This window comes from Hyperolius riggenbachi, chromosome 1, assembly GCF_040937935.1.
Source record: "Hyperolius riggenbachi isolate aHypRig1 chromosome 1, aHypRig1.pri, whole genome shotgun sequence".
Lineage (NCBI taxonomy): Eukaryota > Metazoa > Chordata > Amphibia > Anura > Hyperoliidae > Hyperolius > Hyperolius riggenbachi.
In genome coordinates, this window is record NC_090646.1 from 269,459,997 (window position 1) to 269,475,943 (window position 15,947).

General features: G+C 41.5%; 1 protein-coding gene across 2 annotated transcripts in view; it reads left to right on the forward strand.

Annotated features, from left to right (window-relative positions):
• Positions 1-15,947, forward strand: part of LOC137505650 (protein Shroom3-like) — a 127,868-nt gene that overhangs the window by 27,882 nt on the left and 84,039 nt on the right. The window contains exon 2 of one of the 2 annotated variants that reach the window (XM_068233544.1): positions 8,841-8,963. Coding sequence is in view for 1 of the 2 variants with exons in the window: in XM_068233543.1 (XP_068089644.1) it covers positions 8,975-8,976 (2 nt within the window). In the remaining variant the exon portion in view is untranslated. Of the gene's footprint in view, positions 1-8,840; positions 8,977-15,947 lie in introns of those variants that run through there. The other variant, XM_068233543.1, reaches the window with a different exon arrangement.

Below are 15,947 nucleotides of genomic sequence, written 5' to 3' on the forward strand. Positions count from 1 at the left end.
CTCAAATCGCATAAGCATGGTTCAGACCAGTGATCGGCTGAATGGTAAATTGTGGTACAGAGAGGAAGAATTCTACATGTCTGCAAATGCCAGGCTGAACAGGTGGCTTTTCAGCCTGGTTTTAAATATCTCCAGGGATGGGGCTGTCTTTACTGGGTGTGGTAGGGAGTTCCAAGGGTAGGGGCAGCATGACAGAAAGCTCTGGTTCCAAAGGTTTTGAGGTGGACTCTGGGAGTGACTAAGCTTATGGATCCTGCTGATCTGAGGTTGTAAGAGGTGTGGTGCGGTTCCAGCAAGTCTTTCATGTATCCAGGGCCCAAATTGTGTAGGGATTTGAATGTGAAAAGTCCGATCTTGAAGAGTATTCTCCATTTTACAGGTAGCTAGTACAGTGAGCGAAGAATCTGTATAATGTGACAGTGGCTAAGTTGGGTTGTTAGCAATATGACAGAAGCATTCTGTACTAATTACATCAGATGGTTGATGTACAACGGTGCTTGTGCATTTTGGAAGACCATCATGACAGATCAAATTGTATCACTTTGTTCAACATGCCCCTGTGTACAAATCTTCAAACTATCCTCCTATTAAGTCTACTGAACGTCCTGCTGCATCCTTCTTCATTTAATAATCCTATCATCTTCTATTGCTGCTGTCCACATCCCATAGCTAAAGATCTTTGGTGTACAGATCATGGAAACTTTGTTCACTGGTAGTTTCCAGCAATTCAGTCTTGCAGTGGGTACTTAGCTTAAAGGGAACTAAGCACCCTTTCTTTCACTGGAATTTCTCCTGGCTTGTAATAGCTATAGGAGCTGCCATGTTCTACCTTCCCCTTCTAGCCTTCCTTATTTACACAAGCCACAAATGCTATGTTCACACCTTCCCAGCTCTTAAGCTCTTTGAAGAAGTTGTCCTAATTACCCTCTCCCCTCTGTTGATGAAAAGGTATTGTGTATTTCTTTTAATGAGTGCAATAAAACAATTACTTAAGTCCTTAGCTGCCTGAAATCTCTGTGGATGAGTGGGATGGGGAAGCCAGCTGAAAGTAGGCTAATAAAGCCTGTGCTAAACTTTAAATGTAAAAATAAAGGGTAAAATGGAAGTTTTTTTTTAAATAGCGAGTCATATTGTTGGTATGCATTTTTAATGTGCTATTGAGATACCATGGGTGCTAAAAATGGGGTTCGGTTCACTTTAAAGGGAAGGTCCAAGCAAAAAAAAAAATGAGTTTCACTTACCTGGGGCTTCTACCAGCCCCATGTAGCCATCCTGTGCCCTCGTAGTCACTCACTGCTGCTCCAGTCCCCCGCTGGCAGCTTTCTGACCTCGGAGGTCAGGGCCGCGTTGCATACATTTTTACGCATTCCAGCTAGTGCAGGAACAAAAATGTATGCGTTGCACCACTAACGCGTAAAAATGTATATGTTAATGTTCCTGCACTAGCGGGAATGCGTAAAAATGTACGCAATGCGGCCCTGACCTCCGAGGTCAGAAAGCTGCCAGCGGGGGACTGGAGCAGCAGTGAGTGACTATGAGGGCACAGGATGGCTACATGGGGCTGGTAGAAGCCCCAGGTAAGTTAAACTCATTTTTTTTTTTTGCTTGGACCTTCCCTTTAAGGTTGCAGCTTGATGACTCCTCTTCTGCTTGTAATTCCTTCTCCTGGCCTATGAATGTGCCCAGCAGAATGTTGGAGCAGGGAGAGGGCAGGCCAACCATAACATTTTAATATTTTTCCTATCACACAAAGTTTTGTTAAATGAAGACATATTTTCAGGCAAACGTTGCATTTTGTTATTGTTTAGTTTTAACTCTGTTTGGCCACAATCTCTGTTGTGTCTCAAACACCACAAACAAATCACCTGCGTATGTAAGGATCCCTCATTTTCCTCTGTGAAGGGTTTTGCATGCTAGTAGTTCTTGAGAGGAAATCTCACTCGGTCTGCTGAAATTAAGTTTTGTTCACTTCAGACATAATACTGACTACTATACCTGGGAAATGTTTTGACGTCTTATACAGAACTGACTGGTGATCGCTTGCAGGTCTTCTGACTAAGGATTTAGACAGCAAAAGTATCTGTCAAATGCCTTGACACTCCTTAGACAATAGCTCAGACAGATTATGCCACGCCTTGGCTCTGAGGACCTGGTGTACAGCCAGAGAGCAGGACAAAAATCATTAGTAATGCAAAGGGTCCTGGGCACTGTAACACGATGCATATTATAAAGTACAATATCATTCTGGGATGCATGATTTGGCTTTTGCAGCAACTGATGCAAACGGACCACAATTGCCCCCCAAAATGCTGCAAAAGGAAATTTGCGATTGCCCCAAGATCGCAACGCTGCATGTTTGATCACCCCCATAGGGATCCACTGGTGTAGCGTTTTGCCGATCGCCGGCTTAGTAAATGTTGACAAATGATAGAAGGTTGTGTTACTTGGAAAAGACTGGTGTAAGAAATGTATAAAGGAAATTGGAAACAGAGCAAGACAAGCAGAAAAGAGTAGAGATGAACAGAGAAAGAGAAAGACAAAGGGGTGGGAGACAGCTTCCCTAAACTTCAACAGTGGAACCATTGAGCCTTGTTTCCATTGCACCATTAACCAGGGAATTACATGTAATTCTCTATAATGGTCTTCAAAATGAGCACCAACCAAGACAATAAAACTGTACAAATGGACTAGAAGTATTTGGTTGAATCTGAGCTATAAGCCATTAGCAAGTTTCTGTTTACCCTGCAGTGCACTTCAGTGGGCTTTGCACATTGCACCTCATAAATACTGAAGTGTACTTTTGCCTTGTGTGTTTCTGTAACGTGGACACCATAATGAGTTTGCAAGTCATTGGTTGGGGTAAATGCAGATCTAAAGTCTGATTACAGCTAACGGTTGAGTACTAAATGTCCATATTTTCAAAAGTAGCACTTAAGAAGGTCATGGTGGTTGTTCAGTATAAATCAAGGGAAACAGAACAGAACCATGGATGTGTGGAGCTACCACTGAACTGATAGCTTTGTTTTCTATACTACAGTACAGAAACTGTGGGCACAGTATGATTTTCTCTTGCCTAAAATTTGTATCCATGAAGACCAATATAATTTTACTCCAAAACACACATCTTCTTCCTGCACAAGCTGACACCAGTAGCAGATGCCTCCTGCTTTTCTCAGTAGACTTGCACCTGCAGATTTCACCAGCCCCCTGCTTTTCTCAGTAGACTTGCACCTGCAGATTTCACCAGCCCCCTGCTTTTCTCAGTAGACTTGCACCTGCAGATTTCACCAGCCCCTGCTTTTCTCAGTAGACTTGCACCTGCAGATTTCACCAGCCCCCTGCTTTTCTCAGTAGACTTGCACCTGCATATTTTGATGTCCTCTTATATCTTTGGGCAATTAGTAAAACAATGAAGTAAAGACATTTCTATATTGAAATAAGCACTGTACTGCAGTATACATGTCACAAAGCACAGCATACATAACTGCCTTATGCTGGGCATACACGGGTCGATCCGGCGGCCGTTTATCCGCCGGATCGACTCCCGCCGCGTCCCCGCTTGTCCGCGCGTGTACTCGAATCTACTCCCGCTCGTCCCTGCCGACGCTTCTTATCTTCTGCTCGATTTGCCCCTATTGTCCGCCCGCGGGTATCGAGCGCGGAATCGATCGCCGCGGTGATCGTACACGTCAGATATTATTAATCGAGCCATCAGCGGCTCGATTGATAAGGTAGCGTCGAGCCGTGTATGCCCAGCATTAGACTGGGAGAGGGGTTGATTCTGAACTAGCAAACAGATATTGCTTCATTTTCAAACCAGCCCTGTCAAAATGGTTTAAAGCCAGACTAACAATTCAGGGGGCCAAAAGTCAGTATTGCGTACACACACACACACACACACACACACACACACACACACACACACACACACACACACACACACACACACACACACACACACACACCACACACACACACACACACCACACACACGTCCAGAAATGTAATGTCAGATAATTGTAATCCTGGAACTTTGTCCAGGCCTGAGATTATGTTTTATCACACATACTACATCAGGTGATGCATATTACTTTAACAATATAACAGCAAATAGGAAAATGTAACTAAGGTGTAAAACAACACAGATAATAAAAATTGACACCCTGATAAGTGTGCTTAAAGTCACAGCTGTGTTGAAAATGAATATTTAGTTTAAAGCCAGTGTACACACTTGTAAATTGTTTTATTATTGCTGTATCCGTATTGATCTGTAACACGAAAATGGATTCGTGGCAGAAACCAGCATTCAAGCTGATACAGAAAATTTCCGATTTCGTAGAAAGGTTTCTAGGTTCAAATCTCGAGCACGACACTATCTGCATGGAGTCTGCATGTTCTTTGTTTGATGTTCTTTGTGAAGTGTTGTGGAAAATGTGTCAGTACTATATAAATACATAATAATGATAATAATGTACTGATGTTACAAGCATCTTCAATATACCATCTATCACCAGTAGCCAGCTGCAGTTTTGACCTTCTAAAAATAGTATTTTACTGCCTGTAATGTTTATCCTGTGACTCTTGACTATGTTGTAAATTACTTGTCTAGAGTAACTATATGGATCAGAACATTATAGTCAGATGATCAACATTGCAACTAATAAGGCCTCTTTAAGACAGGAGCTTGAACTGTGCACTTGTTGGGCAGTTCAGTGTGCATATAACATGCAGCTGAATGGTAGTATTTGTAAAACCTCCAGTGACACGAGGTGACGTTACCCGGTGGCAGAGAACCATGACAAGTTGCATCTGAGCATAGCCAACGCAGCGCTCAGATGTAGAAGCCGCCTGTCCATCTTTGGTACCGAGCACTAACAAGCGCCCGGACGGTGCAAGAGAGGAGCTGACAGGCGGTGTATTCAAAGAGAAAGAGCTGTAAGGTCCCATTTATACTGGTTGTGGTGCATAATACGTGGCACTGCTATCTCATTGCCTTTGTGTGGGTAGCCCTATACTTGCGCATACACAATACTTGCACCGTGTATTTAACTGAGTCCTGCAGCATTCATAGGTGGAAGTCATGCTCTTTACCATCACAGGCCTCTACAGTGTTGAGTACTTTGCATCCTGGCTCTGCGAATGAGCCCTAAAGGAATGAGGATGTCCTAATTCCTGTTGGTTGCTAGGGGCAGGCTCTAAATGGTCTGATTCCTTTGAAAGCATACCTCTAAGTGTGTGAAAAGGAAATAAGTAAAGCAGCCCATACACTCAGCCGATTTTCTGGCCGACCGATCGATCGCGATCGATCGATCGATCGCAAATCGGTTGGCCAATCGACCGATCGACGGCCGATTTCGATCGATTTCGATTTCCATCGAACTTGCAGGGTGGAAAATTTAGGTCGATCTGATGAGATTGCTTATCAGTTTGCATTGGCCTTAATGGAAATCTGATGGCAAAAAAATGCCATCAGATCGAATTTCAACAGATTTCAAACTGAAATCTATTGGAATTCTATTCTGGTAAAAAATGTTCTAAAAACGCATCAGATAGATCATCAGATGCATTTCTTATCTGTCTGCTGCCAATCTGACGAGTGTATGGGCACCTTAAGACCTCCCAAAGTAATTTGCCTCATTGTGAATTTTTGCGTCAGATTCAGAGTTTTTGAAACAATCTAATCATCACAGATCATACATTTCCTCTCTACTAGCTATATGAATGTATCAGGGGACTGGGGACGTGTCCATGTTGAAAATATGCTTACAGTCCCCTCTCTGAGTACAGCAATAGTGCAGCCTTTCTGTATATGGACAGTGGTAGTTTTGAAGATATGTGAGTTATGTTTCAGTATACACAAAAACTTGAAGGTTCAGGTCAAAAATACACAACCTGTTAACAGATCAACTACATTCTAATTTTACACTGAAAAATGCTGCTTTTCTGCACAGTGCAAGTGAAAATGTCTTTTAAACACCTGCATGAGATTTAAATGACTTTGTGCAGAATGCAAATCATTTCAAATATGTAGGCTTAGCTTGTGACAGGCTTCTTAAGTAATATGAATGGCTGCAGCACTGATATGTCAAAACATTTCTTATTTAGCTTTTAAAGTAGGTAGGTACTTTTGATTATCGTTGCCTAGAAAGATGGTTCTAAGAATGATGGCTGTAGAGATATACTGGTTGGCAGCCTATTCTGTTGTGTGGAGTGGGGACGGGGGAGGAGGAGAACTGAGAAGTGCCCTTCTGCAGGGGCTACAGTAGAAAAACTAGTGAGATTGGGCATTACTGATTCAAAACAATGGATCTTTGATGGCATCATCAATGGCATGTGGGGACTTTTACATATTTGAATGATACACTATAAGAGATTGTTACCTCTCCTGCAAGGTCTTGTGAGCAGGCATGTCACTTCCTACAGGGGAGTAACTCTACATTATTGATTTAGAGAATTGGTTCTTATACTTTTTTGGGTGAGGGTGCCCTTGATGGCTTTAAAATCTTTTTCAAGGCAACCCTCGGCAAATATTACTGCCGAAATGCTGTTATGACCCTTATTCAGCAGCACCCCCAAATGGATGGGATGGGGTCAAAAACCGAGGCACCCCTGGCAGGTGCTCGAGGCGCACCAGGTTGCCGCGGAGTAATCCTGCTATACTCAACACATCTTCCCTGCAAGCTCTGCATTGGTGATCATGTACCCTATGATTACCCCAGGCCACATACTGCACATATCCTGCATCCCCTGCCTGAGCTCTGCTCTCTGAACTAAAGCCATAGTTTACCCTCCTGGATTTGTCATTGTGAGTTAAAGTGGACCTGAACTCTTGCACAGGAACATAAGGAAAACAGAGCGAAATGCGCCCAGTATATATTTAGAGCCTGTCTAATTTCCCTTCATCTATGACTAATTACCACCGTAATTTGATCTCTCAGCTGTGTCAGCTCAGGAATCTCCTCTGCCACGGCATAGCAGCTAGTTTGTAAGCACAGGATGTTAAAAATATGTCTGCTTCCATGAAAGCAGGAAGTAGGCACACTGCAGATTTATTGTATGCTTTGTATCTGCTGTAACAAATAAATAATTTTATTTAAAGTGTAACTGTCAGGCATAAAATCAAAAATCAATTCTTTATTTGTATCTGGTAAACAAGTAATAAGAATGCTAACCAGGCAATCCAAAAGGTATTATTTTTATTATTATTGATTTATAAAGCGCCAACATATTCCATGGCGCTGTACAAAGTAAGAAACAAACATGGGGTACATGATGATACAGACAATATTGTACACCAATATACAAGATACATAATTAGTGACAAAATACAAAAATGATACAGAATATACAATTCAGAATTGGTAGTGACAGATAGTAATGATAAAAGTAACATGATAAATAAAATGTATAATAATTTTCAAGACACAAAAGGGGGAGAGAGTCCTGCCCTTGCGAGCTTACAATCTAAAGGGAATGGGGGGGGGGGGGGACGACAAGAGGAGGGATTGTATACAGCAAATATATAAAGGCAGTGTGTTTTAGGATACCTAGTAGGAGTGCAATTTGGTCTTAGGACAAAGGGAAGTGGCCTAAGGTAGCGCATATGCTTGTCGCCATTGTTAAAATCACTATTACTTTTCTTGTTGATAAATGATCATTCCTCAGTTTACCTGACTCTTATTTGGTACACATAAAATTTGGTACACAAAAAGGAAGTTGTAGGGCATGCTGGGTTGTCCTTTTTTGCTTCTCTATCACTTTAGACTTAATTAATGCAGCCTGATTGGCTGAAGCCTCTTTCCCTCCTGTTTTCCCCTCCCACACCTCTGTTTCTCTCTGATTGGCCAATATTTCTCATGCTGAGACAATGCACTTTCTATAGTGAAGGGCGGGCAAATCAGACAGAGGAGAGTAAGGGAGGAAATGACATCAGAATTGGCTTCAAAATAGCCACAGTTAAAATGGGAAATGCTTAGAAGGATTTTCTCTTTTTTTTTTTTACTGTAGAAAAATCACTAAAATCAAAACGTGGACAGTGCAATACATATGTTATATAAGCAGAGCAAGTATGTATCTCCTTATATGTGTGGGTTTTTTTTTTTAGATAGTATGGCTGACATCTCCTCTTTAAATGTTATTTTGCTGTTGCGTATCTCTTAGAGCAGAGAGGAAGTTCTGTGTTAAGGTCTGCTTCAGGTGAAAGGGACTATACCATTTCTCACCTACACTTACACGTTATATATAAGATACACATTGGTGAGGGACTGAAGAGGCCTTGAAGATAGGTATGGCATCCAGGACACATGTCATACCTGACATACCCTAAACACACCTCTGATGCAAATCACATTTTCCTACAGCACATGTTGCATGATTGCTACAGATGTCTGACATGGGGACTATTAAATGCAAAGCATGATGGGTGTAAAAGGGAATAAAAATTCCCCTCACTACACGTTTCATTTATTAAGGCAGTTAATTATATGCATATTGCTGTTACCTGTAGTAATAACTTGTCCCCATGGGTGATTCTCTTATCTTCTGCTCGTTTTCCTTATCTTTTTCTATTGTCCCGCCTGCGGTATCGAGTGTGGAATCGATTTGGCGGGTGATCGGACACGGAAATTATCAATCCAGCCATCTCGCACCGTGTATTCCCGGCATAACAGTCATCATTTAGTGCTGTGACTAATCTGATGAAGGATACAGTAGATGTGACAGACTGCTGTGGACTATTACACTTTGCATGTCATCATTGCATTTTAGTCTGCTTTGTTTAATGGACTATAATGTTTCTGCTTAGTTAATTTTCAATATATATTTTTTTGTTCTTTTTTCAGAGGCACATTCAGTGAAAGGGCTGAGTGTTACGATCCACAATTCTTTGAAACCTCCCCAGGGAAGCTATCCATTAGTCCTGCAACATGCTCTGGAGAAGGACTTAAACTAAGGCTCCGGAACAGGTGAGCCCAACATGTAAGATCACCATCTGTATTCACACAGGCATGTGATAATGAGTTTCAGCATTAACTGGATGGATTGGTAGGTGATGATATAAGTTCTGAACCAGATAAACAGCTGCCAGAGGTTCCCACTCCACAATTGATAAACCGCACAGAATATGTATATGCCTCGGCGCTTGGACTGTGTAAACCTCACCTTCTGTGCTGCCTGCAATCACTCAGTGCTTACAAAACAGAGTGAAACAGAGTGATGTGGCCACCACTAAGGTACAAAAACCAGTCAGGCTATATTTCATTGCACAGGGAGGTACACTTTAATAAAACCACATAAGATAAATTAAATTAAAACAATAACTCACATTGAGGGTCCATGCACACTGGACCCTGTTGTATGAAATTGCATATAAGGTATTGCACTAACTTGTTGGCTTGCTACATTGTGAACACTTATCATGCATGCAGTTGTCACCTTATATTATCTTTATTGGAAGTGAAGGTCAAACTTTTATCTTTAGTTTATCTTTAGTTTGTACAGGGGGCAAATTGTTAGACCCTCTGTCAGGGTCTAACAATTGTTAGTCCCTCTGCTGAATTATAATAGCTGAAGTGGGAATTTGCCTGGTACTTTGGGTACCAAATACATTCCAATGTTAATTGCAGCTATAGCAGCACTTAGGGTATAATTTGGGTGCCGGTGGCGCAGGATTTAGCCGATGCTGGAAGATGAAGCATAGGGGCAGAGGGATAGCACAGATAACAGTAGAGCAACAAGTGGCAGTGTTGGGGTAAGTTATTGGGTGCTAGTGTAATCCTTAGATGTGGGGGGATAGTCTTAGGAGAAGGAAGTAGGTGGTAGGTTAGCATTCGGGGTATGTAGTGGTAGGTTAGTGCTTGAAGTATATAGAGGGAGAGAAAGTGTGAGAGGAAGGTTAAGTAAAGCGATAGAAGAATATTTGTAAATATGATGTACTATTATCTGCATTAGCAAGTGCCCAATTGTAAAATATCGGTAATAGTACAGATATTCTATTAGTGGCTTTACCAGGTGCCCAAATTATCAGATGCCCTTACTTTAACAGCAGTTTCTGTTCCTGTTGAAGAGATCTGCCCTCACTGGCACTGCCTGTTCCATAGAAAAAAACAGTAAGTGGAAAATCACCCTGAGAGCCAGGAAGAGCTACACAAGAAATGATACACAGCTTTAGAGCTTTAGCTGCAGTGATGATAACAACGAGTTAATCATTTAGAAGCAGCACAGAGGAGATGGGTGGTGTGAGCTGTGTGTTCACAATGTGAGACTATCTGGTGCCCTCTCAGCTACTCCCTGCCTACCTCATGTGGGTGATGATGGGATAGAGGGAGGAGTCTGGGCAACTTGTAGGCTGCTATACAGTCAGTTCAAGCTGCATCTGATATCCACACAGAAAATCAGTCTTATGCCAGATAATAAAAACAAGAATGATTCAGAAATAGTTTGTGTATTGCACAGATCTTTGTACATTGAAATCATGAAATGTTTCACACGATAAGGAGGAGCCTGAACACATTATTTAACAGTGTTTACCATAACTGTGTACTGTTGCCAAACATTTCCAAATTTAAATTCAATAAAGGCCAAATTTAAATTCAATGAAGGCCATATATAATCTCTCTTCACTGTGGCATGTTTTTGTTCAAAGCAATCAAAACAATCACACCCAACAAAGAAATTTTCCACAATATTGCACCACAACATAACTTCTAAAACATTTAGCTGGTTGAATCACAGAAAATGTCAAAAAGTACTTTATGACTTGCATAAAAGAGAGACTTACTCACCCTCTCTCCACCTAACCTAAAAACACTTAAAAATTGCTAAACGATGTAAAGGAACTTCTTGTTTAAGGTTCCTTGACCTTACATGTTTCTTATGAAACCCGTGTATTTGTAGACACTAATTATAGGTCTGTAATGTCCTGAATCATTGATTGGTTTAGCTTTTTGTTTTGCATCGGTATGAAGTATGTCTGCATTAACTAAGCCTAGTAAAGATTAGATAGCTATTAGATAGCAGCATACCTGATTCTATTACATCAGCAGTACTCTCATACTGTATACAATGGAAAGAAATCCAGACCCTCAACTTATGTTTTATACATAATGTCAAGCATGCTAATTCAGGAACATTTCTTACAAAGGAGTATGCCCAGATATAGGCCGTTAACTTCTAGAGTAGGTGCAGGCTTCTTTTAAATGATAGAATTTACACTGATATGTAAAGCAATCTGAGTATAAACTAAGTTACAGTTGACTCATATATAAACCGAGCAGGCCTTTACTTCCCCACTGTTAGTTGCTAATGCAAGTGCTAATGCAAGTGCTCTGGTTCCCACAAAAGTCCCATCCCCCGTATGGATGCCCCTTCTCTCCTTCCAGTGGTTCTGCAGCCTCTGTTTCCCCCAGTGTTGCAGTGTGTCCCCTTGTAGTATACTAAGGTATTAAAGAGAAGCTAACAGGCAATCCTAAATCAAAAAAGCTGAGATATTTACTTAAGAGGATGTAAGCTTCTGGATCCTCCAAAGGCTTCCCACATCCTCCTCCATAACATAGTCTCTGCCCTGGACCCTTCTGAAGATTGCAACCATGCTTCTCTTCATGCATGAGTGCAGCTGTGCTGCACCCACACAAGCACGCCCGTGGCTGTGCAGAAGCACAGAGCTGCTTCTTGTACGAGCGGCTTCAGCTTACTGCATAGGCATGGCTGTACTAGTGCGGAAACAGTACGACCACCCTATTGCCTGTAGAGGAGTGTGGTCATGTAGCATATCCAACAGGCTCTTGTTTGGATATGTTCCAAGGATCCACGTGTTGCAACGGTGAGGGCCAGGAAGACGTGGGAAGCCTATGCTAGATTAAGAGGTTCCCTTCTACTTAGAAAAGTATATGTTGTTCTTTATATATATATATATATATATATATATATATATATATATATATATATATATATATATATATATATATTTGCCTAGGGTACACTTTAGGAACAGAGTACTGATTTAAATATTTTCCTCCCTACTTCTTGCCAGTCCTGTCAGGCTGTACAATTTTTAGTAAACTATTGTACTTTCAATCAAAAAGGTTGCCTGTTCTGAAGAATCACATTTTCATTGTCTCCTTATTCACTAGATCTCCCTTTGATGGACCAACTGTGGTATGTGTTAGAAAAACAAGTCTGGTCCAAGAAGTCTGGTCCATGAAGGACTGATCTTAAGCCCAATCTACATGATAAGATTCTTTCTGCGATTCGATTACGATTCTATTTACGATCCGATTAAATAAGACATGTCCGATCGGGATTCGATTTGATTCAATTCGATTTGCCATTGTTTTGCAATGGCAAATCGAATTGAATCGAATCTCGATCGGATATGTCGGATTTAATCAGATCGTAAATAGAATCATAGTTGAATCGCACAAAGAATTGTGTCGTGTAGATTGGGCTTTACACCTTACAGGACTTAAAGGATCTCCTCCAAACATCCTCATTCCAAATACCACAGAACACCTTTGGAGATCTTGTGGAGTTGTATTGGTAAATTATAAATGATCAGTGCAGAGTCCAAAAACAGAAGACGAGTCTTCAACAAAGAATAAGAGCAGGCAAATCTCCACCACAATAAATATTGGGGTCATGGCACAACTCTGCATTCATGGATACCCAAAAAAAAGGAAAGAGGCTTACCAGCTGGTGACAACCCACATTATAAGGTTGTATCAACGATTTGGTAGGACATCAGGAAGCAACAGTCTGTCCAGGATCCACCAATTCAGAAATGATTCATCTCACAAATGCATATCAGTAGTAAGCATCAAAAAACAAACAAACAGCAACTCTAAGTGTAAACCGTTTAATATAGAGTTTTCATAGTAAAAACAGCATAAAAAATTGCATAAAAACAAAACTTACATACGGGGCCCATTCAATGGGAACCCCGAGAAAGTTGCACGCGTGTATTGATCAGCAGTAAAGGACAGTATAAAGGTGCCGCCTGTCTCCTTCCTGACCGGTTTCGCAAACTAGCGTCATCAGGGGATATCAGTATCCCCTGATGATGCTAGTTTTACGAAACCGGTCAGGAAGGAGACAGGCGGCACCTTTATACTGTCCTTTACTGCTGACCCATACACGCGTGCAACTTTCTCGGGGTTCCCATTGAATGGGCGCCGTATGTAAGTTTTGTTTTTATGCTATTTGTTACGCTGTTTTTACTATGAAAACTCTATATTAAACGGTTTACACTTAGAGTTGCCGTTTGTTTGTTTTTATGATGTTTACTACTGATATCCATTCGTGAGATGAATCATTGCTGAATTGGTGGATTCTGGACAGACTGTTGTTTCCTGATGTCCTACCAAATCATTGATACAACCTTATGATGTGGGTTGTCACCAGCTAATAAGCCTCCTTCCTTTTTTTGGGTATCCATGAATGCAGAGCTGTGCCGTGACCCCAATATTTATTGTGGTGGAGATTTGCCTGCTGTTATTCTTTGTTGAAGACTCGTCTTCTGTTTTTGGACTCTGCACTGATCATTTATAATCTGTTTGTGAACTCTGGACATTGTTCTTCTCTCAGCAGTGGCCACTTTGTTTCCTTGTCGCTGATACACATATGCAAGCAGAGTTGTATTGGTAGCTTGAGGGGGTATTTACTGTATTAGTCAGGCAATTTTAATATTTGGCTGACTAGTGTACATTTTGATTTGCTCCAAAAAAATGTGCACAGTCAGTGCATCTTTGATGATAGATTTACCCCTTTCAATCCTGTGTCGGTCTATGTCCAACATTGGCACTTTCCAGCCCAGCACCAATGACACGGCTGTCGCTAGGGGTGCTATTGCCAGCCAGCTCCTCCTTCCCCCTTTGGAGTGTAAGGAGGTGGCACCCTCTGTGCACAGGACCCAGCGATCTCCCCCCCCCCCCCCCCAATACAAGTAAAAAAGTAATTGCTGGGTGGACGTGGGTGATAAATCCAGTTCGATTGAAAACGGTTAAGAGTTTAAGACTCCTGTGCTAGCTGTATTTAAAATTATGTTCAAAGAAGAATTTTAGAATGTATTCTTATCCTAAACTCTCCTCACACCTCATGTAATAGATAGATGAGTCCCTACCCAGCAATAGTTCATCATACTTACCTAATAGGGATCTTCAACTTTTTTCTCTAAAGGTGCGTACACAAGCACAATTACTATCACCTGCAGAGATCTGGATTCAATCCCTTGGGAAACAGTTCAAAACTGAGTGCTGTACAGACACGCTACTAGCTTACGGGTCTTTAGAGTACTACACAGTTCCTCAACTCGCCAACCTTTGGTCTAGCTGTACAGTAGCTAAATCAAGCAGTGTAACCCCCTGTCACAGACTGCTGCTAACTCTTATCGAGTCATATGACCAGATTTTAACCACGTAAAGCTCTGTGGAGTAGATCTTTGTCTATGTAAGTCAATGGGAAATGAATGGGCAGTGAACATTGCTCTTGTCCTGAATATAATTTACTTCAGAGGCCTCGTTTAGAGCATGAGCCCACTAACGCATTTGTGTCTGCTACTGTACACTTTTCAGCATCTGTTACGTTGATGTGTAACTGAAAAGTGAACACAACTGTATTGGGCTCAGGCCCTAAGCAATAAAAAGGTAACATCGGGGACAGCACTTACTAAGTTACTGTATGTTTAGATTCATGGCTGGAATTTAACTTTAAAATAAGTGGCTGTCAGAATCACCCAAAACAACACCTTAATAGTTTGACTAATATGCATTCCATTTCCAGATAAAAGTTGTTTCTGAACACTCCCTCTCCATTACCTCATGTTGACTGACGGCATACTTTAGACACAAGTACAGCAACTATTCTGTCATTTAAAGGATTAAAGTGAGCCAGTGTCATAGACAGTATGTTAAAAAGTGAATTAATTGTAAGGCTGCATACTATGTAGCCCAACCACCCAAGACCGCCATTTGGAAGGGGCTAAGGTAGGTGGTTGCCAAAGGCCGAAGCATTCCAAGGTGTCCTCAGAGTCTTCTAACCATACCTCCAGTTAAAAACTTCCTTGTGCCCAAAACCTTTGCCTATTTTGTATGTAGAACTCCCTGAGATTTGGTGTTAGTGAGGCACAAAATAGCAGTGGTTCTACCAATCCCTCACCTTTCCTCCTGCTTAGTAATGAGATCCTTGCCTGTGCAAGAAGAGAGGAGGAAGTTCAACTGCTGAAGAGATCAGCAGTAGGGGTTTCAAACTGGGGACTGGGACAAAATTGAATAATGGGACCAAGTTGCGGGCCAACCTCAATGTCTAGTGGCCACCTCCCTCCCTTTTACAGTTTCCTGCCTGGTGTCTACTAACTCCCCTCTCTCCCCTCTGCAGTTCCCTGGTGTCTTGTGCTTTCCCACTTCCTCCCCCTTATGGCTTCCCTGGTGATTTAGGGCTGAACCCCCAATATAGCTTCCCTGGTGGTCTAAAGTTGGACCAAACACAATGCAAACAGGAGAAACCACTTGAGGGCCAAATTTGATGGCTCTCTGCTATAGCTGCCTCTGCTTTCTTATATAAAACTAGCTCCTTCCTCACCTTCCCTTTTGCCATATAAATTAAGTTTAAATGATTAAATGCAACAACATACCATTGTTGTGACTGCCACAACTCTGTGGGTAACCACAATGATGGGAAGGCTCTCATATCATATGAAGAGTATGGGAGCATGATGTACCATCTCCACCATATCATACTAATCACAAACAACAACCCTCATCAGGGGTTTAGAATATAAAGGGAGGAGGAAGACACCCCCCCTCCCAAAAAAAAAATAATAATAATAATTAGAACCATTTTAAAAGCCGTAAGATAAAACTTACCTCAATGATGCACTGAAAAATTTTAATTTATTTATACATACGCAAACTCGCGAAGACGATGCGTTTCTCAGGCTATGCCTACTTCCTCAGGTC